We start from the raw sequence: 23084 nt of genomic DNA on the forward strand, positions 1-23084 counted from the left end.
AGGCGTATAAATATTCGCGACATTTACTTTCGCGAATCGTTGGATAAGAATGAGAATTTTCGAATAGAAATTGCCTTAAAAGGGAAATTTTTTTCTCTAAATCCGCTAAAGACGGTTGCTCTTCGACTTTAAAAAGGCATTAAAGGATACCATAATAATATAAAATGGATTTGATATTTATTACGGTTTCGAGGTATTAAGGATTTCCGATTGTTTTGAGAATTTTTCGCAAGCATAAACTTTCGCGAAAAAGGCCAAAATTCGCGAAAATCGCGAAAGTTTCTGCTCGCGAAAGTTTGTACGCCTAAAGTAAATTTAGGGAGTCAAGAATATTCGTTTGGTCCCGTATATAGATCGAATCGGAGAGGGAGGTGTAAATCTTATTATTTGCTTTGCACAACTTTAAAGTAAAATTAAAGGTCATTTTTAAACATAAAAGCTGAATATCATAAAATATAGTGAAATTTTGCGAAAGGCAAATTATTTCTTTTTTTAATTGCAAACGGTCATTTCTATTTGAAGGCAATTACATTCATAGAATATCTTCCGCACAAGGGATAATAATATGACCAAAAATCATTTGCAATTTACGGGAGACATCGAAAGCAATATATAATGCATGATGGCGAACAGAAAAAGTCAATTTTGTGGTGCAAATGATGTGGTCTAAAGTAGATAATTGCAATATTTTTCGAAAGACGGTTCTGACAAATTACAAAGAGAATGATTCATTCAACTTTCAGAGAAACTAAAATTCAACTGTAACATTTCCTGTTTTGAAATCGAGATTATGTTTCGAAGCTAGGAGCAAAACATGATGTCATTTATCTTGTCCTTGTATCATATACATGTTTTTTATAAGAACAGGCTATATAAGAACATAAGGCCAAAATATTAAGAACAAGTTTAGTTAAAATCATTTTAAGGCTTTATGGGAACTTCTTAAGCAAATTCACAAAAATACTTACACGTTTTTTTTTTTTTAAGAAACACACTTTTAAGAAACATGAGGCTCAGAATGCCTAAAAACTAAGAAACATCTAAGAAACATGCTGAGGCTGAGAATGAGAAAATAACATTTTTTAATCCGGTCTTTTAAAGAATCTTCCAATCCAGCCTTTCATAAGGCTGATTATGTCAAAAAGTTTAGAAACATGTAAGAAACATTTAAGGCTCAAAAGGCCGATTTCTTAAGAAACATTGAGGCTGCTTGGTAAAACTAGTTTCTTAAAAAAAAAAAACGTGTACACGACAAAGTAATTAAGAACATATAATGAACATTTTTAGGCATACAGTTGAACAAGTTTAGAACATCCGAAGGCCTCAAAATTGTTTGAACTTTCTTATAAAAAATAACGTGTACTGCACAAAAGGTAGACTAGAGTGTACTTCTGGCTAAACTTTGCTTTTTGTTAATTCTTGATGACGCCGAGTTCAGTAAACTAAGAGCATTTGCCGATGTCACCATTTTTAAAGAAAAACACTAAAAATTCGAAATAACAAAAGAAATTAAGGATGGGAAACCAACATGAATGCCAGATTCGTAATACCATTTTTTCAAAACGGAAGTATTGTCCTACCCATTTCTTACCAAAACAACTGTGGAATCTTGCAGACTGTTTTACGTTCTGCCTAAGCAAAGCAAAATAAAAATCCATGTAATATTTGATTCGATCCACTTCATTTCGCCATCTAGTCTGTCGGATTGATTTAAGTGTACCCAGGCTACGTAAAAGGCGACAGTGGACTTTTCATAATCCCAAAAGTTTTTTTTGAAAAACAGTGTGTAGGATTGATTAGAAACATCATTTTTTGGAAAGAAACCATTTTTTGGCTTTCGATACTGAGTCCTCACTCAGTCAAGTTTTTTTTCGCATCTCACTACTGAGCTGCACATTTCAACTTAATTAACAGATATTTGTTTGTATCTTATCATTCCTGGCTTCAATGAAAGGGAATGGGTTCCAGTTTATCAGGGTTGAATGGCGTCAACTCATTTAGTTTCAAACCGAACGCTAAGAGGCAAATCTTCAAACTTGCCAAGTCATGGTAAAAGTAAAGTCTTAAAATTTGCAATACAATTCAGATTACGGATTGAATCTAGCACTTTCATTCATTCTGCGTTTTTTTCTTACGGTGAATTTTACTTCTAATCCAACGTATAAGCGTAACCAAGACCTCCAAGGTGGTCTAGATGGGTGGTTGGAAACTACGAAGAATCAAAAACTCTTCCTCCCACAGAAAACAAACTGCACAATAATTGATTAAACAGAAATAATTTGAAAGTGTACAAGACGAAAGAGAAAGGTTTTATATGATTGTATGATAAAGAGAAATTTGTCTTGTTTTGATAAGTCTCTTTAACTCGAACCTCTATAACTCTCGGAAGTCGTTTACCTTGCGTGTTCGAGTTATGGAGACTCCGCTATCATATTATTTTCAAGTAGACGTGCTTTTTATTAAAACAACGAGATTAAAAAATAAGAACAGTCGAGCCTAAAAATTAATACTGGTTCTAATAAAAAATATTATATTAAGCTATGCATGTAAACATAAAAACAGCCGATTTTTAATCATTCATTATCAAAGGTCTTGATTCCCAATTTTTCGCTCGAACGACCCATTTAAAGATTTCGAATCATTCGAAGTCCGAGTAGGTTCTGATTTTCCCGCGCTGGAGCGTATGCATTGTAAGGTCATGGCTCCGTAAGAGAATCTGCCTATGTTGACTCACCACTTTGATCTTTTTCATCCAGATTTTGGATAAATATGAACTTTTGAGCGCGGTGATTGGCTGAAATAAAACAATCAGTTGCACCAGAAAAAACGTCAATCGTGAACATAAACATTAGAACCCAGTCTCTTTTGCTTTCGTATTCAAGCAAAAGGCAACGCAGGTTTGAATGTTTTGCCTGGAGAACCAGGCCAAATTGTCACATACGACATTATCCCTTTAGAGTGTAGTGGTGGTATACACAGAATGGACGATCGTTTTCGGATATTAGGAAAATCTCCCTCTTTGGTAAGTAGGTCTTCCGACCGAAGTCGGAGTCGACCCTCTCTCGATAGCTATCAAAAGTTCTATACACCAAGGTCACTGCCCGTTTGCCTTGGATTACTCCACTTACCCTTCATCTCTTTCTTTAATTGTTGAGCATTAAGCAGAGTGGCATCAAGTACCACTGTGTAGTCTTTGGTATGACCCGGCCGGATTGACGAACGACTTCGAATCATCTGTGCCTATTTATAGGGGAGGGAATCAACCCCCAATAGCATTTTATGAAATTTTCCAGAAAAAGTGCCAAAACCTTCATTTTCCTAGGGTTTTTTGAGAAAATCAGCCCATAAATAGAGTACCAACCCCCTGCTTATTCAACCTTCCCCTATAATTAAGCACAGGAGAGTACATACCATGAAAGCTTAATATTGAATGGGGTTCAAACTGGATTCAAAAACTTTTCCTTGTTGTTGAATATTTTCAATTCTATGAAATTATTTTCAGAAAAAAAATATTGATGATAAAATCTAAAATAATATAATAATCTCTTGTTATGTACATCTCAATATTTACAAAAAATGAAGAATTTTGAAAGAAAAGACACCAAGCGTTTAAACTAAAAAAAGTTTCTTACATGATTTAAAAAGTCAAAAGTCTTCCATGTCTCAATTTTAATAGTTGCAGTTCTTGTCCTGGTTACACACACTGAAAGAATGGCGTTCCGTTGTTTGTCGAAAACCCAATAATCAATACGTGAGCATTAAAAATGTCTTTGGTCAAATTGAGTCATATCGTTGAGTAAGAAATCATCCATGAGTGGTCCTGCATCCTTGTACCCCATGAATGGATCAAGTTTTGAACCACCTAAAGATTGTTTCATAATCATAATTTCATTCTTTTCACGTTCTCTGTAATCTTTTAATTCTCTCAGTTCTTTACGAATGGATTCCTCATGGAAATCGTGTAAACCGTACGAATCGATATAATTCGTTCGCGAATTCATCATCGATAAAGTCGTTTTTTTTGGTTTTTCCATAACAGCGATTGGGGAAATGCTTTCACGAGAATAAGATGATTCACATTCACTTTCTTCACTCGCGTAATCGACGTATTTGATTTTGCAATTGTGTGATCCGCAACAGCAATAAGCAATAGCGTTCTTCTCACGTATAGTTGACTTAGCCGGGAACGGATAAGAGCGTTTTCGATTTTCCTGATAAGTCGGGGAACGGGTTACTTGTGTTTCTGAAGATACAGGAGACAAAGGCATGGTTTGAAGAGCTTGGATAAGTGATGGTGCATTTTCTCGGATAATGCCTACCGATTTCTCTGGTACAAAGAATGCTGATCGTCTTTGAGTGCTATCATGATAAATGATGGAATTTCTAGTATCTCTGATTTTTAAAGGTGTTGAGATTTTTTCTGCTTTGGTGACTTTTTCTTGTGGGATTGAAGGGTCTGCGGTGGCGAAATATCGAGAAAGACTTTCGTCTGGACGAAAAATTTTTGTTTTAGTGATAGCAGTTGGACAACTCAATTGCGAAGATGGACTTCTACTATATTCTGTACGATAGTCTTTTGGTGTACGCTCACGAGGAGGTGGGCTACTAACACTAACGGTCTTTCGGCGTTTGTTGTTATTTTCATCTGTCATGCGTGGTGACATTGCGTTATCTTCGTTGATCTCGTGATCAGATTCGGATGCCGGTTGAATAGTCATTTGAGTGACGTTAATGAACTGTGATAAGTATTTCTTTGTTCGCCTTGACAGGATAAATCTGTACGAATAACGTCTTCCAGTTACCTAGATGCGAAAAAATCAATAGAGAAAACCTTAGAAAAACACACGTAAATTTCTCAGAAATATTTATTGAAAAAAACTTTTTTCTTCCTCTTTCATATCAGCAAATTCTAAAACACGTAGGCTAAAAAAAATGCTAAGACTTAAGCTAAATACACATTTTTTTATTATAACAACAAACTATATAAGAACATAATAAGGTTTCGATGGCCAGAATATCAAGAACAGGTTAAACTCTAAAAAACCTTCTAAGAGAAAATGGGCCAAAATACTGACAGAATGGTAAAAATAAGAACATTTTTAGGCTTATAACACAAAAAGTTAAGAACACCTGAAGGCCTAAAAAACGTGTATGCTCCTCACCTTTTCAATGATGCTCTTCCCATAATAATATCGCATTGCTCTTCCAAGTTTCTCATAAGTCATGTCGGTTTTATTCTTTACGGAACCCCATAGTTCCGCTACTCCGACTGTATCTTTGATCCGGAACTCCAATTCGTATTCCTTACTCCACTGAATGTATCTTTCGTTTGTGTCTCGGTTCAGTAGATGTAATAAGAATTGCCATAATGGGATACGCTGACGATGTTCTGTATAGATCAAACATAATCGGGTTAAAGGTAATAATGATAAAAGAAGGTGCACCAAGGTGCGTAATGAGAAAAGGTTCGTGACGCTTGACACTTCTTCACTGGAGGAAGATAGACCCTACCGCTAGGCTATCAGAAAGAACTTTTCTTCTTAAAGTGAATCAAACCCACTTAATATTCCAGTAATTGACTTGTTATTTGTTCCTGAAATTGTTTTTTACAAAAATTTTCCAACGCCCGCTCACGTTGTCAATGGTATTTTAATTGATTCGTTTAACCCACACCGCATGCAGTCTACCCACCGGGTTAGCGCAGGCTAAATGGGTCATGAAATTATGCATTTTATAGGCTATCAGTGAGTAAGCGGTAAATAGCGTTTGCGTGGCTAAAAAGGGCTATGGACTTTTCAGGGAAGAAATAAAAGACGCTAATGAACGCTAACTAATATCTTTTTGTGTCTGATAGAGATTTTTCATGTTTTGTTAAATTACGTAATTATTACCATTATGGAAGGCTTCCATAATGGCGGAAATCACGTAAATTAACAAAATATGAATATCTTTTAAACTAAATACTCAGAAAACACTGACCCTCGAAATGAGCTTATTATTTGATTTTTATGAAATTTTTTCGGGCAAACACGGAAAAAAAGAGATTTGGCTTTAATCTTTTAATTTTTCTAGAGAATTGTCACTGTATGACATTGCTACATACTAACAATTAAGAGCGGGAAAAAAATTGACAACTCTCTGAAAGGAACTTATTAATGTAATAGAGAGGAAATCATTGGAAAGCATTATAACATAATTTGAGTTGCGAATTGATTTGTTGTTAACTATTTTATTGCAAATTATCCCAGTTGACTGGCGTCAATTTGTACATGCAAAACCAAAAACAATTTTGGTGTTTCTAAAAACGACTTAGCTTTCAAAATTTTCAAGTATTCGTAAAAATGTAAAGATTAAAATTACTTACGTCTTTTACTTTCAGCCTCTTCCTTGTTGAAATTCTCGTATTCTTCCACGCTGAAAACAACAAAAGAAAAGAAAAATAAGGAAATGTTCGAGATTACAGATAATCTACCGTTTTTTTTTTGGAACAAGATATCAGATTTACAAGGAAAATGATTTTTAAAGCCAGATACAAGAGAAGCAAAGCCCGAGTTCTTCTTGCAAAGTACAATTTTCTTTAGGCTCTGTAGGCCCGGTGCTTAAAATTTGAATTTATAAACATACCTATCGCCAAGGACATCTTCCAATATTTGTCTTCTTAAATCTGGTAATGCTAAATTCTGCATGATTTTATTGTGTATTCACTCTCCTGCTCAACATCCAATCAATTCAAATGAAAAATAAATCTTCTTTCCAGCACAAGAATGGACAAACAATTTCTGGTGTTTAATTTATTATTGCTGCTTTATGCTTTAGTTACTATGTGAAACACCAAATAAAATACAAAATCAATTTTTTGTTGCATCTACACTAGCTCATGTCTTAATCAATATGATGCTTTTTCTGAGATTGACAGAAAATGATGGACCACGCTCTTTTATATACGCCAATGAGAAAGAGAAGAGTTCGAATATCTATTAAAACGCTTGTTGTAATTACTTAAAATGTTTTCCTGTCTAATTGGGTCTCATTAAGCCCTACAATAAAGAGGAAGTTGTTAATATAACCATTGTTTAAAGAAAATCAACAAAACAATAAATCAATTGTTCTAGCTATTGATTCTTAAAGAACAATAAGTTTTTCACAGAAACGTACGCGGAACTAATCTAACGCGAAAAGTCCAGAACAATCATTGTATATCTTCCTTCTAGCATTTTGTATTACAAGCATCGTATAATTTGACCCCCGCCGTTGGGGAGTTATGAGTAATTAGTCCCACAAACAACCTACCAATACTATAAGCGAATTATTCGCAAATTTTGCATGAAAGAAAGAAACATTGCAAAATGAAAATAGTTTGATATCTTCCTTTTCTAATCTAATGATGTATATCTAATCATTGCAAAGCAAGGTCTTTAACGAGCTTTGCTAATGATCACCCATTATCTAATTTTGTGCAGTCCATCTCTATCTAAAAACATGTGCTTCATTAAAATATAGATCGATCCTCATTCATCCACTTTCCAATCATCTAATTCTAATTTACCCAAGAATTCAGTTTTCAATGACGTTTATTTATGTTTTTCAAAACACACTCGATGTGGTGTGGAAAAAAAATTTCATTTTAATTTGAAATCAAAGACGCGTTGCCAAAAAAGGCAGGCAGGAGGCTTGACAGAGCCACATGAGAAGCTTGAGAACGTAGTCAAGTGTTCCAATAATAAAGCATGGTACGTTCCCATGAAAACTAAAAAAGTATTTGGAACACTTTATTGGCGTCAGAACATTTAAGTATACATTATTGAACCAATAACAAAACGTTTCAGCGTTTCATCAAGTGGTATTGGACTATTTTTTGCAATCAGCGGGGTACAAAGTTTCAGAAAAGTATACAGTTATAATAAAAGGTTTTAATCGAATAAGAAAAATCTTCACATTTTCTTTTTTTTTTTCATTTTCATTTTCAAATTCTTAAAAAATACTACAAAGCTTACATCAAGCCACTCAAAATTATTTTTCCAACAAAGCATCGCTTTTAACTTTACCGCCTCAAGAGGAATCTTTGAAAAAGTATGGACTAACCATTTTTTCGAACAGTCTTACCAACAATATACTTTCATGAATTTAACAAGATTACTTTAAACAATATAGTACCAGTAACGCATCTAAAATAACGACGATGTACCTAATAAAGTGTTGAGTTTGAGCGCATCCTGATATGTCCTGAAAAGAATGCTACAATACCGGTCATAATATTTGAGAAAAAAGGAAAATCCCACAAAATCTGATAGCCACAATCGATTTGGATGCCCTCTTTAGAGTTATAACTCTGAGTTTTAACATGAGACTTATAACTTCTGAGGATCCAAAAGTTTAAGAACGGTCCAATGGGGCTCAGAATATGACCTGGAACCCCATCCAAATTTGAATATTCGATTTAAAAATCTATCAATTAGCCCGAAAGCCACTTTCTCGCCCGAACTTTAAAATTCTAAAGACGAGGAATTTTAGCCAAAACTCTCAATATATTTTGACCAAAATTTAACCGTCAAACAATTTTACGTGTCCATACCCAGACGCCAACAAAATCCAATCTTTACTTCGTCACACCTTTCTATTCAACCATCCAAACCAAGATTACCAGTGGTAATGTCTAGAGGAAAAATGTCTTGTCTCAAATCCCATGCATCAAAACTTCCGCTTATAAGAAATCATGTGAAATCATGTCCCCCGTTATCCAGCGAACTCTAAAGACAGAAATTAACCGTTTTAATGATAAACAGGGGGGTAAAATCTTTATTTGAGAAAAGCAAACATGAAAAGGTCTTTACCAAGAAAACTGAACCGCCTTCATCCCTTAGGAAAACAAACTAAGTTCTTTTAGAAGCATGTCTTCTTTAAAATATTCTTCCCTTTTATACAAAGTAGAATAGATGTATGAAAAGATAGGTCAATCTTAAGATGCATTTTACTGACTAGATTCTAAACTGCTTAAATAACGTCTTTTTCGTTTGTACTTTCGAAGGTATCTTTATGTGTTAGCTAATTCCTTTTTAGAAAAAGTAGAAAAAACCGCCGTACATTTAGGAAGAACCCTTTCCAATTTCATGCCGGCTACACGTTTTTTTATAAGAACATCCAAAATTTTTGAAGCCTTCGGATGTTGTTAACTTTTTAAGTTTTAAGCCTAAAAATGTTCTTAACATGTTCTTATTTTCACCATTTTTTGAGTGTTTGTCTATTTTCCTAAGAAATCACTCTAGAATACCAAAATTATACGTAACAACAAAACGACATGTCTTGTGTATACCTTCTTTATAAGAACGCCCAAAATTTTTGAAGCCTTCGGAAATGTTCTTAACATGTTCTTATTTTCACCCTTTTTTTTATCATTTTTGCCCATTTTTCTCAGAAACCGGCTGTTTCAGAGTCGGCAAAGCCTGAAAATGATCTTAAATTGTTCTTAACATTTCTTATGTTCTTTTATTCTTTGTTCTTATAAAAAAAAACATGTACAAGGGATAGATTCATAAAGAACGAAGATACCTGCAATCGTTCCATCTCCTCCTACCTGTGAATAATTATTGTCTATAGATAAATACACTATCTTTGACCAAAGCTTTGCAAGGCTTCAGCAAATTGCAAACTCAGCATCGCACTTAAGTTCTTCGTAATTTTTACAGTTTTCAGCCTACGCCGTTTTCTTATAAAAAAGAGCAAATTCATGAAAGATCGAAAAAAAACAAAAGAAAGCCTATAAAAGTTTTGGAGACTCAAGCTAAAAATATATTTCCAAGTCTGACACTACAGATCTTCTTCTGCAAAACACCGTCTCAAGAATTACTGATAAATGATAAAATTTGTTTCATGAACAAACGGCATTTGTAGATGTTATATTACGTAGGCGGTGGAGAAAATATTGCATATAAAAGCAATTTTTCACAATTAAATCTCTGTCGAGCAGAATGAAAGAATTTCTGCGAATTTTGGGAGATACAGTAATTTGATTGATAAGAATAAGAAACAGAAGATAGTGAAAACAGGAACATTTTAAGTACATTTTCAAGCTTCAAACTCTAGAATTTAAGAACATGCAAAGGCTTAAATTTTGTGTTCTTAGAAAAAACACGTGTACAAATATGTGGGTAACAAGACAAGCGTCACAGCAAAAATGATTAAAGCGTAAAAAATTTACGTAACGTTGGCTTAGAAACCTTTTGAGAGAAAGAGAGAATAAGGTTTTGGTACTTTCCAATCCTCTTTAAAAATGTTTTCTTGGAAATTGAAGTGGTATCTTTTGCAGAGAGTAAGCATTTTTTTTCAAGAGATGAAATTCGAGATGTACGGTGTTAGTAAAAATTGTGATTGATAGGTTTGTTAAGGTGTCACACGCTTCGTTTCATAAGAGCCAGTAAATAGTTTTTTTTCACTTATTGACTTAAAAGGCTGCTAAAAGGAGGCTTTGTTCTTATAAAGACAGTAAAGTTTTGTTTGAAAGATGTTCTTAACTTTTTGAGTTTTAAGCCTAAAAATGTTCTTAACATGTTCTTATTTTCGCCATTTTTTGAGTATTTTTGTCCATTTTCCTATGCAATTCGGTGTTCTAAAGCCCGCAAAGCCTCGTTCTTAACATTTTGGCCATCGAAACCTTATTTTCTTATATAGTTTGTTCTTATAAAAAAACTTGTAGGACTCGTTAACTAACGAACGTCTAATGTCTGCAGTTATTACATTGACGTACTCCAAATAAAAATCAAGCCACATCATTTGAGCCTGATCAACTCAAACACATTCCCCTGTGATATAAAGATTGATAGGTGCATAAAAGCCTATCCAGACCCAAGTTTAACTTTTGATAGATAACCTCGGCCCGTTAATGACAGACACCTAAGACTTAGCAAGATTCTCGTAGGTCATTATTGCAACTTAGGCGAGACCGATTTGACAAGTTGTTTTACGGGTGCAACCGACCCTGAAATTCCAAAAGTCGAAATTAAAAAAAATTTGATTTCGATAGTACATACTGTATTTATTTTCATTGCTTTACAGAATGCCAAATTTTCAAAATGTTTGTAGTTTTTCTAAAGGTTTTGAGAATTTAATGTTCAATTTTTCATTTTATCCATGAATTCGAGACTTATGTGTCTTTTTATTTCCTATTTCACATTTTTTGTCAAGATGTAGTAGTTTTTGCTGCCTTTTTAGGAGATTTTATAGATGAAATTCTACTTTTATTTTTGTTTTTTCGCCGACTGACTGACCCTCTTTTTTGGGTAGCTTGGCCCGTAAAAAAAAAATTAAATCGGCCTCGCCTTACTCTCTCTCATGTACGAGAGAGAAAATTGTGTAATACCCTAACGGAAGCGTTAATCGCATGTTTAAGTATCTGATATATTTCCCAATAAAGTAAACCAAAAGTCTGCAAAATGACCCCTCATGATCATCTAAAAATGATAATACAATATTGATATATTTTTCTTTTCTTTCTTTTTCGCTCAATTAAAATTCTATAAAAAGTTGAGCTTAATGCTCTTCCTTTTGGCTTAAAGTAGAAACGGTTTGTTACTCAATTCCTGATTTTATTGATTTGTAAAGAAATGCTACTTTTCGTAACCAGAAGAGGGAAATGTGCGATAATTTTGATGCGATCATGATTTCCGTGCAAATAACCTAATGATTTTTTTTCTCTTATTTTTATCCCTTCGTTCGCGATTAATCAAAATATTATTTTTAGCTCGAAGATAGCGATTCAATTTCTGAAGAACAGGGTTTGACTTGGGAGTAGGACTAAAAATCATTAAACGTCACAACACTACTTTTTTTTATAAGAACAAATTATAAGAACATAAGGCTTCGCTGGCCAAAATGTTAACAGGGGGGTGTACTAGGGTTGCGAGCTGACAGGGGGGCACCGCCCGACTTTCAAACTTTTGACCCGGGACTAAAAAAGGGAAAACAAAGAAATTTTTTTGGAATTTTACGACCCTTAGCGCGACAAATTTGACCAAATTTCGATCTTTCAGGGGGTAAAAAGTTGAAATTTTTCTATTTTTCCGACCCTTAGTGGGACTGAAATTAGATTTTCTGAATTTTCGACCCTTAGCGGGACTTTGGAAGTCCAAAAAAGGTACCCTTAAGGGCGGCACATACCGTACCTTTCATTTGCCTAAGTAAACCGGCACGGGGGGTGCCGGGAATGTTAAGAAAAAGTTAAGAAAATTTTAAGGCTTTGTGAACTCAAAAACACCCTATTTCTTAGGAAAATGGTAAAAAATATTCACAAAATGTTCAAAATAAGAACATTTTTAGGTTTAAAACTTAAAAAGCTAAGAACATCCAAAGACTTCAGAATATTTGGATGTTCTTATAAAAAAACGTGTAATAGCCACAACCAATTAAGTGCACTCTCCGCCGTTTAACTTCAAATTTTCAATATTTGATCCCAATCCACGGCACACAAGCTATGTACACGTTTTTTTTAATAAGAACATCTAAAAATTTTGAAGCCTTGGGATATTCTTAACTTTTTGAGTTCTAAGCCTAAAAATGTTCTTAACGTGTTCTTATTTTCGCCATTTTTTGAATATTTTCGCCATTTTTTGAATATTTTTGTCCATTTTCCTTTGAAATCGGGTGTTTCAAGTTCCGCAAAACCTTAACCTTGAACCTTGTTCTTAACTTGTTCTTAACATTTTGGCCATCGAAGCCTTATGTTCTTATATAGCTTGTGTATACAACGTGTATAATTTTTCACAGGCTTAGCATCTCAGTTCCTCTACCTCCTAAATTAGTAGCCCCCTAAAAAGACGTTTACGCCCTCAATCTATTTAGATGTTAAAATGTTGGGTAGTTTTGAGGAACATAAAATGCAATACGCCCTTACGCCTTCAATAGATTATTGCACATTAAGTTCTGATGATCTGGTTCAATAAATTGAACCAAAATATCGCTTACTAAGTCTTACGTAACACAAGTGTGTATGAAGTGAAAATATTGCTTTCTGATAAAGATGAAAAATTAGTTAGTTCCTCGAGTTTAACTAAGCTATATTAGGAAAAGGTGTTAAAAAATGAGATCTTGACAGCGGAACTTCCGTGCTTACTCATGACAATCCAAAAGTTCCCTCAACAACCAAACGATTTTTCTCAGCACTGATTGGTTCATTTAGGTCAATTACATCATAATGTTGAGTTTCAACAGATCAGATCGATTTGATTGTTAAAGGAACTTTTGGATTGTTATGGGTAAGCACGGCGGCAAATCACAAAAAAATTATTGAAAAACAGAAATTAGAAGGAAAACAATCACCTATACACATTGAGAATATTTTTCAATACGTAATATTTAGTTGTTCCTTTTTTAGTAATGTTACAATTTAACGCGGAAGAGAAGTAGTTTGAAATCGTGAAAAACTGAACACAAATCTAAGAAGGATGTCAGACAATGTCGGAAATGTATAGCGAAACAAAAAACTATAAATATATATCATCAGCGGAAAAGTAGAGTACAAATTTAAAACAGCTTTGGATGGGTTAATTAAAGAACACTTTTTCTGCTTAATCATTGCGGAAGAAAAGATTGCTCAATTTTGAAGAATAAAAATATCGAAAAATGTTAAATGGGATTTTCTAATAAAAGTTTTACAATTTTGCAATACATTGGAACCCCCCTATGAAAAGAAATTCATTGAAAATTAACAGATCAATTTAAGGAGCATTTTTTTATGGAAATTAGTATTAAAAGGTTGCAACATCCAACGCCTAAAATGTGCAAGTTTTGACATGTTATAGCCTCGTTTCCAATCCCCAAGAATCTGATTTTTAAGAAAACGTGGCTTAAAAGTCACAGAAACTAACAACACAAGGCCTTATAGCCCGGGGGCCACTTATAGCTTTTCGATAGACTGGATTGCGCCGATAGGAATGAACGGAGTAATTTGGCAGACTCCATTTTTTGGCTTTGCTTCAGGTGGTAGCAAATCCATGCCACTAGATCCAGTCCCTTTTTGGAGAAAAACGAACAGAACAAGCAACATGTTGAATAGACCTACCTGATGATGAGAATCACACTAAAATATTACAAATTCGTGATTATGACAGCTCAAATTAATATCGACCTGTGAAGTAACCAAAAAACCATGTTAGGTACTTTTTGGCCCAAATTTACCCAAAAAAATGTTTTTTCAAAAATTGGGCTCCATCAGAAATTAAATATTACCATTTTATATCACTATGCAAAATATAAGAAAAAATACCATGCCAATCTCGAGAAAAACTCTTTTTCCCTAAAAAAGACATAAGGGAATTTCGAAAATCCGATTTTTACGAACAAAAAAACCTCCACCTACCAAAGATCAATAGACCAATTGTTTTCAAATTTTGAAAGTATTTTCATGCTTTTATTATAAATTCATAAGCTTTGATGGAGATTTAGAATATATTCATTGTTTTGATGTTTTTAAAAAACTTTCAAAATGGCGAAATCCATCAAAATTATCAGAAAGCAAAGTTCAGTCAGGAGTAGACTCTAAAGGACGTACAGTCTGAAATAATGGTGACTGAAAAATTTATGCAAGTAAGTGCAGTCCCCATTATTTGAACCTCTATTATTCTAATATCTCATTAACTCGAAGAAGTTTGCGTCTCCCCGTGTGTTCGAGTTTTGGAGACTCCAATGTATTGAAAATGGTGAACAAAGCAAAAAAATACTCAAAATCTACCCAAAAATATATTTGAATAATATTTGAGCTCATGTCCAGAGTTTTTGAGAAAAAAAAACTCACAAAATTTTTGACTTTAAACTCTTTTAAAGTAGCTTTAAAAACTTAAAAAATCAACCACAAAACCAAAAAACCCCGCTCTCTAACAAATTACAAAGTAAATTCGACATACCAGTTACTTTATTGTAGGCTCCAAAGTGACAATACTTCAAGATCTTGTAACCAAAACATCAGCCAAAATCAAAACAAACAAAAAATCTTAATTTGAATCATTTTCATGCAGCTGAGACACAACTTTCCCTTGATGCAATTGCATAGATACCAACCACTGAACATAAATTTACACATACAAAGCACTTTTAACTCTAATAATAGAACTTCCAAAACCAAAATAAACTGCAAAACAGAGAAAATCTCCACTTCGCTTCGACAGCCATATCGGAAAAAATGAACGATCAAGCTAGCCTGTATCAAAGTGACACGTGCATTTTGAATATCGACATTAATAATCGAAATATTTATTATTAGTTTGTTACAAGCTAAAACAAATCTAAATCGTAACGGGGAGACTACCTTCACAAATTCTTCATCACAAGCACTCGCCAGCTAAAAAAGATAGTTCGTTGAAATTCGGCGAAAAGCAGCATTTTGTGGGAAAGAAAATCTACCGAGTATTAAGCAGCCTCTATAGAAACTTTTTTCGCTAGAAGAAAAGCAGAAGCCTAGAGATACGCCAGATATAAACAACAGAGAGCAAATCTAAGACAACAAATCAGCAGTAAAAACAATTATTACAAAAAGCGAGTAAGTGAAACTCCATTACATGTTCTCTCTTCTCGATTCGTGTTCTGACCAAAAAGGTAGTCGAGAATAGAGCATGGCTTGTCACTAAGTAATGTACTTCAAAATTTGTTCCAAGCAAATAAGAACATGTTGAAATCTTCCTAAAGCATAAAAATGAAATGAAAGCAAATAAGACGTTTATTTTTGAAATGATTTGAAGACGACCTTCCAAGTGATGAAATATATCGTATACAGCCCCTTCTAAGAAACCCGGTAGGATTTTTTTACCCAGTGCATGTAAAAATCACGGACAGAAACTCAATGGGGATTGATATTCCAATATTTCATATTTTTTATATTTTTTTATGATTTGGGAAAAATGGCATAAATGTTTGTAGTAAGGATTGATTTATTTGAATCAACGATGTAAAAATAATAGATAACCAACTACCTCTAGAAGGCACTTCTCCCAAGAGAGCAACCATTGTTTTCCTATTGAAATGAGCACTCCTTTAAAAAGCTCTGTGTGCAGTGCGTGTTATGCTTTTAGCTAGATTTTGACACACTTTTTGACATCCACTGAATTGATAGAAAATTTGAATTGTTATTTACTGCAAATTTTGGAATTTTTTTCAAAAGATAAAGGTACCAATTTTTAGACAAATTGACTACGAATCTGCCTGATACCCACTTAATCTTCATCTGGATAAATAAACGCTCATAAAATGCTGTTATCTGAAAAATATATGTGCGATTTGAAGTGCAATATCTCACGAATGAAAAGTGCATGAAGGTTGCCTGATACAAAATAAACAGATGAATGTTTATAGAACAATAATATCTAATTAAAAAATTCCTTCTGTGAGGCTGCCCATTGGAAAATACCCTTTTTTTAACCCAAATTTTGGAAAAATATACATCACGTGATCGATTCTGTCCAATAGAAGGTTGCAAATGAAGCAAGTTTTTATTTAATTGCACTTTTTACGATGCAAAATGTCATTAATATTTTTACAACCGTAACGCGGATGTTTTTTGAGAATCAAGGCAAGTTGGTTATCTATTATTTTTACATCGTTGTTTGAATATACGCAGTGGGAACAAAAATTGGAATAATATTTTCCACTGGGACGATATTTTGGCTAATTTTTCCAGTGGGAAGGGGTCCCAGTGGGTCTGTGAGAAGGGGGTGTAAGAATTTAAACATGATTCAGTAGCTTATTATTTTGAAGTATGCAGTAGTTAGACTATGGTCCACTGAGCCAAATCCTCACCCAGTTGCACACTAGGAAATGAAAGATCTGACCCACACTCACATATTAAATGAAACTTCAAAGATTGACCAGGGTCATTCATTAAAGAGCATAAGAGAACTTTATCTGCTGGCTATTTTTGAATAACTTTTAAGTCCCCTGAGAAACTAAATTCACTTGAAATTCCAAAACAATTTTTCGGCCCCTTGAAAATCTTACGATAACATTTACGATTTTCTTTTCACCCCTGGGAAAAAAGGAGATATAGGAAGTCAAGGTTTTCCTCATGAAAAAAGTGACTCAAACCAAAGTTGCTGGGAAAATGAAAAACTTCCATTAGAAAATTCTTTGCTTACACCCTGGAAAAGTTTGAAATTGCCCAATCCCAGCCACATTCTGAGATACACGATTTTTATATTTAAACATAATGTATTAGAACATAAGACTTCGATGGTCAAAATATCAAGAACGTTTTTTCATTTAAGAAGAACACCCAATCTAAAACACCCGATTTCTTAGGAAAATGGTTAAAAATACTCACAAAATGGTCAAAATAAGAACTTGAGTTAGACTTAAAACTCAAAATCATCCGGAGGCTTCAAAAAATTTGAATGTTCTTATAAAAAAAAAGTGCAGGGGTAATTCTTAGCCGGACGGTTCGACCCCTATTCATTTTTCTTTCACACAAAGTCGAAACAAAGGACTGAACAATTTCTTTACTTTCTAGATTGGACGTCAGCTGAAATGGACCAATCATATCTCTAATTGAAAAATAACAATGAAAAGGTTAAGCATTCCTCAGAATGAAAGGTGCTGAAAAATAACCAGCTAAATAAACTCTCGATAAACTCGCAATAAACTTTAATATCATATCAATAAACTCGCCATATAAACTTTAATATCATCTTTGGCCATTTTTTGAGCTGAAATCAAATTCGGAAGATACAAAATCAAAACGTGCGAAAATCTCAGTATTTATCTTCAATGAAAGATAGTCGATATTCAAACGGTCGACAAAACAAGAACTATGAAAGCATAGGTATAAAACCTTAAACAAACTTGACAATATCAAAGCTTTGAAACTTCATAATTCATTTAAAAACCATTTACCGTCAAGCTGCACTTCAGACGCTCAAAAAATAAAGACAAAATCTTAATGACCATTCAATTATAGATATTCTTATTCAAGAGAAAATCTCTATACCACGTGAAAATCAAATTTAGAAAAAGTTGCTAAGCTAATTATTAACCATAGAGCAAACAAGACAATAAACTAAATTTAGTGAAATGGGAAGAAGGGTTGTTTATTTTATCTCCTCAATATTTGGAGAGCATTTGTTTATCTTCTCTTGGGGAGATAAAAATAAAATAGGATTAATTCTACCACGAGGTATGATATCAGGAACAATAAAACCACATTTTGAAGATTATAATCAAGGCTATTAGGAAAAAACTAAAGAGAGGGGAAAATCTTCCGGATAATGACTATCAGATGACGTAGGTTCTAGTAAAACCTAAAATTTAGAGTAATTATAGAATTACATGCCTCGTGGTTGTTATCAGTAAAGATCTAAGTTATGATTGGCTTTCTAAATATGTTCCATTACTACTTTGTTTACTATATGATGGCATTGCATTCAATTGGTATGAAATGAAAAATCGCGCGAGAGGTCAAAAAGAAGCATTTACAGTTGCCTCTCTTATTCGATCTTCAAGGGATTATCATAGCTTTATTTAAAGCAGGAGGGAAAGATTCGAATTACATAGAGTATACGCTTTTTCTTAATAAGAATATCCTTTATGAGAATATTTATGATGAAATTGGCCGAAAAATTAAGAACATGCTAAGAATATCACCATCATGGAATTTGACAACTGAAGCTAAGAATGCCATTTTTAGAGCATTTTCAATTCTAAATTGCCAATTGCCCCTCAAGTACAGGCACACTACTTTCACAAAAATGCCATTCATACTTTAGACGTATGTATTAAATGTTCAATCTAGTTTGAATAAGGGTCCTAACCTAAGAAAGTTTTGGAAATCTTTCACAAAGAAATGTTTGCCGAGCTGAAAGCTTGAAAGCTGTGAATATCCCCAGGTGTTATATGGCTTATATGCTGCAATCTTTTTCTAACAAATAACTTTCGCTGACAAGGAAGCATTTACATAACAAGCTATATTGCTTTTATTTTTCTGCATTTCAGATCCTTTACAACCAGTTAGAGCAGGACTTCTATAAAAATAGATCTACTTTTATGGAAGTTCCTTGGTTAGAGCATAGTCCGTATAAAAAAAAACCCAGATTTGGAAGCTTATTGTTTCAACTTTTTGTCAGCTTTTTTCTTTTGCTAATATCAAAAGATAAAATTTGATTTGCTCAGTTTTTGATCACGTTACCAAATACTCCTTTTAGGATTGGTTCAAGATTTAATCACATAAACAAAAAGTGAGCAAAACAAACTAATTGCTCAACGTAAGGGTTCAAGTACGAAACAATGGATAGAAACAAAAGGCTTCCAGGCCGGTTTTTTTTATACAGACTAGTGTAGAGTTATTAGAGAGAGCAACTTTAAAGACACTTCCCTAAAAAGTCAATTTAGTTTCTAAGAATTTTAGGTAATTTCTGACAAAGACAATCTCGCAGTCTGTGAATTTAATTGAATTACACAATACAACACCTGGTGGATATTCAGAGCTTTCAAGCTTTCAGCTCGGCAAAAATTTTTTTGTGAAAGATTTCCAAAACTTTTTTTAAATCACCGGAAAAAATAAAATCTGAATTAGAAATCTAAAAATAGACATTTTTTCAATTTTCAAAATTGCAAAAACTTGTGAAAAAGAGGTATATTTCACTTTCAGTTGCAATCGGTCAGTGATTACGAGGAAGTTAAACGTTTCAAAAGGAAATATTTAAATATTCTAATGGAGCTTTATAAACACGGAAAATATCAATTACTCGAATTATGAAATGCAATGATTTGATGAAGAGATATTAAACTAATGAGCTACTCCATAAAACATTTCAATATCGATACAAGGTCCTTGTTTGAAAGGGAGTCGCAAATAGACTGGTTGAAATAGGCATGAATACTTGAGCTTTACCGGGTATAGCTGCAAGTACACTGCGAGCATCCCCTGAATTTGTTTTTAATTGCGTCACGAACATCACTTGCCTCGTATTCAAACAATTACCATGGTGATTATGTCCCTTCAGACATGAAATGATTTCTTTATAAATAGAAAGTAGTTTTAATAAAATCCACTGCGAGTTAAACAACTTGGCAATAATTTCAAAACGAGGCAAGTGATGTTCGCGACGGAATTTATGAAAAGGTCTATTGGCCTCAAAAACCACGTCTACCCGTAGCAATTTTTTGTTGAGCAAGTTTTTGATTGTTTACCTCAATAAAATTGCACTGGATACAGTATATATACTTCTTTTTCAATTTTTGTGACAAAGGGTCGCTTACCCTTACAAAATCTCACAGATGACGGATCTTAGGATTTGCCGCATCCTTCAAGAGATGATTTGAAATCAGTTGGAGAATTTAATTACCTCATTAGTTAAATATCTCTAAAATACCCTCAAAGCATTAAAAACAACTCTCGCAATTTTGAATTTCTAAACATCGGATATGAGAGACAATCGATTACAAGGTTTCGATGGGTTTCCGGTGAGGTAAGGTTTAAAAGACGTCTTAATTAGGTACTAAAGGCAAGGTAGCCGACACACATGGTCTAACATATAAATAATTTTAATCACAAACAAGCTTGGAGGTGTAACATTCAAAAGCTACTTAAAGACGTGACAAATATCCGGAAACTCCCAGGAACTCTGTACTACGTGTATGTATCAATATTGTGTACTGTACGTACTGTATTCAGTCAAACCAAATAACTACGGTCAAACAAGACTAGAGTCTAAATCTGGCTGAACTTAACTTTTTGTTAATTTCTGATGATGCTGAGTAAAGTGAAGTAGACTAGTAGCATTTGACGAGGTTGCCATTTTGAAAAAAAATGTCAAAACTACTCGAAAGATATTATAAATGAGCTGTGATTGTTTTCTCAAAAGTAAAGTAACTTCTGTGAAGAAACTGATTATAGAAATATCACGTCATGAATTCAAACTCCATAAAGTCCGGAACAAGTTATTAGTTTTCAGGCAAAAAAATGAATCGTTGTCTCTTTACGAAACATTTAACCCTTATCCCGATCTAAGAGGATCTACAAAACATTTACCGTCAAACAAAACTTAAGGGAAGTCCCCTTGAGTAAACCACAAACTTGTCTCCTCCCACTTATTAACCCCCATTTTCCAGTTATGACTCAAATATTATTAAACAAATAAATTGCAATATGAGAAGTTTGTATCGCGAAAGCTGAAAGAATACTGAAAGCTCTAGTCAGCAACACTACTACTAGATTCTATGTATGTCAAATTATAATTTTAAACTTTTAGCAATTTTATGTGTGGGTTAAAGTTTCTAGTCTATTCAGATTTCACTCACTCTTATCTTTGTAAATGAACGTGTCATCTATTTTGATGCATTGCCTTTTTTTGTTTCATCTTTTACAGGCATTTTCATCTCTCTTCGCATATTTTAATCCTTAGAGTAGAGACTTTTTTCAAACACATAAAAAAAATTCTGAGGTGACACAACCATATGTTCCTCAAAATGTCAAGCCAGTAAAATCAAAATGATAGATCGAATGCAATTTTCATTAAAATTTCAAGTAACGTCCGCATAATTAATTATAAACAGCATTACAATGACTGTGAGACCTTTCATTGGATTTCAAGCTGGCATGCGTAGTAAATTGGATTTTATTACAATTCTCTATTACTTTCGTCGATAAAATAATCTGTCTGGACAGGTTTCTTTCTGCTCATCCTCTAGCGAAAAGAGTTCCTTATAGGATCTCCCTTATAGGATCTTTTATAGGAAGTATATCTATAGACTAAATGTCTGCAATTTAGACTAGTCTGGACTCGTTTACTTTTCCTCCAATTATCAAAACGCTAGAAAGATCCTTCGATCTTTCGACGCTTTTTTCTAAAAAACTGTATCGTTCAATGTCATCAGACTATTGATAGCTAGAAGACGGGCTGTATATTCGTAAAATAATTTTAAGATCTAATTTATATGGAGATCTACTTAGCCTTTAAATTTAACCACATGGACACGAGGTTCGATTTTAAGAACTAATTAAGAACCCAGCCTTTAGATTTTGAATTCGGCTGAAACAATCAATGTGTTATTTAGGAAAAGAGTCCACAAAGTACTAGGAACATTTAATAAGCCTAAAAGTCTCAAGAAAATAAACCAGCCTTAAGCGTCAATCATAATTTACAGGCTCATGTAAATGAGGAAGCAACAAAAAGCAAACAACAACACAACAATACTATTTAGTATAAAAAGTTGCTCAGTTTACCAAGCTGGATACAAAAAATCGAAGCGTTCTCTACTTCCAAAGTATTGCCATGTTATGCACCTTTTCGATCGTAGCCGCACCGCGTACATTTTTTTGTCCGTTTTACTACCCTAAAACTGTCCCAGTTTGTTTTCTCGCCTAAAGACAATAGAAAAGTGTAAGTGTAAAAAAGATTGTATCGAGTTTAGGTTGGTAAATTAAATAATAAAGTGGCATGCGCCTGACCGCGCAACTACGGTCGAAAAGGTGTATTAGACGATTAAATGCTATGTGCCTGGGCCAATACCCAAAAAAAATTAACAACAACTAAATGCAATTTAAAACCCAACTCAATGATGTCTACCCAACTTAAAATTATCATTCATCTTCGTACTTTAGGTATTAACCTTTCAAAACTATTCATCGCCCATAAAAACATAATAGTTACTCAGGATATTGATAGTAATGTATTTATCAAAAGCTGCATGTTCAAAATGCTTCAACATGTCTCATTTCTTCTCCATATTATATGGTATAGAATAGGAAAGTTTGCAAGATTAGATTAAACCTTATAACGAGATTGATAGAAAATAAACCACATTTTATATAAGTATACCTCGAAACCTTAGAAAACGTCGTAATAGCAATCCCTGGAAAATGAACAGTGCACTCATAGAATGCATCCGCCCCTGAGCTTAGGAAGGGGGGCTTAACCAATTTTGCTTGATTGAAGGCTGTATTTTTTAAGAAATACTGAGGGCTAGCTTGCTAGGGGGGGACTGAGTGCTGAGTTATAGAACTGGGGGCAGAGCCGATAGGTGCAAATATTTTAAAGTAAGTTAAAAATTTATGTGGGTAAGGTTTTGACCCCTCTTAAAAAAGATTTTTGCCTGAGGCGTAATAAATTTATTGA

General features: G+C 33.7%; 1 protein-coding gene across 1 annotated transcript; it reads right to left on the reverse strand.

Moving 5' to 3' along the window:
* Window positions 1-3456: 3456 nt before the first annotated feature.
* On the reverse strand, window positions 3457-6914 carry LOC136819339 (ETS domain-containing protein Elk-4-like). Its single transcript, XM_067075582.1, has 4 exons — window positions 6625-6914; window positions 6365-6414; window positions 5163-5389; window positions 3457-4802 (listed from the first exon to the last, which is right to left on the reverse strand). Exons 1-4 carry the CDS (start codon window positions 6684-6686, stop codon window positions 3759-3761), a joined length of 1383 nt encoding a protein of 460 aa, XP_066931683.1. The 5' UTR covers window positions 6687-6914; the 3' UTR covers window positions 3457-3758.
* Between the last annotated feature and the right edge of the window lie 16170 nt (window positions 6915-23084).

Source organism: Clytia hemisphaerica, unplaced genomic scaffold, assembly GCF_902728285.1.
Source record: "Clytia hemisphaerica strain Z4C2 unplaced genomic scaffold, Clytia hemisphaerica genome assembly, whole genome shotgun sequence".
NCBI classification, from domain to species: domain Eukaryota; kingdom Metazoa; phylum Cnidaria; class Hydrozoa; order Leptothecata; family Clytiidae; genus Clytia; species Clytia hemisphaerica.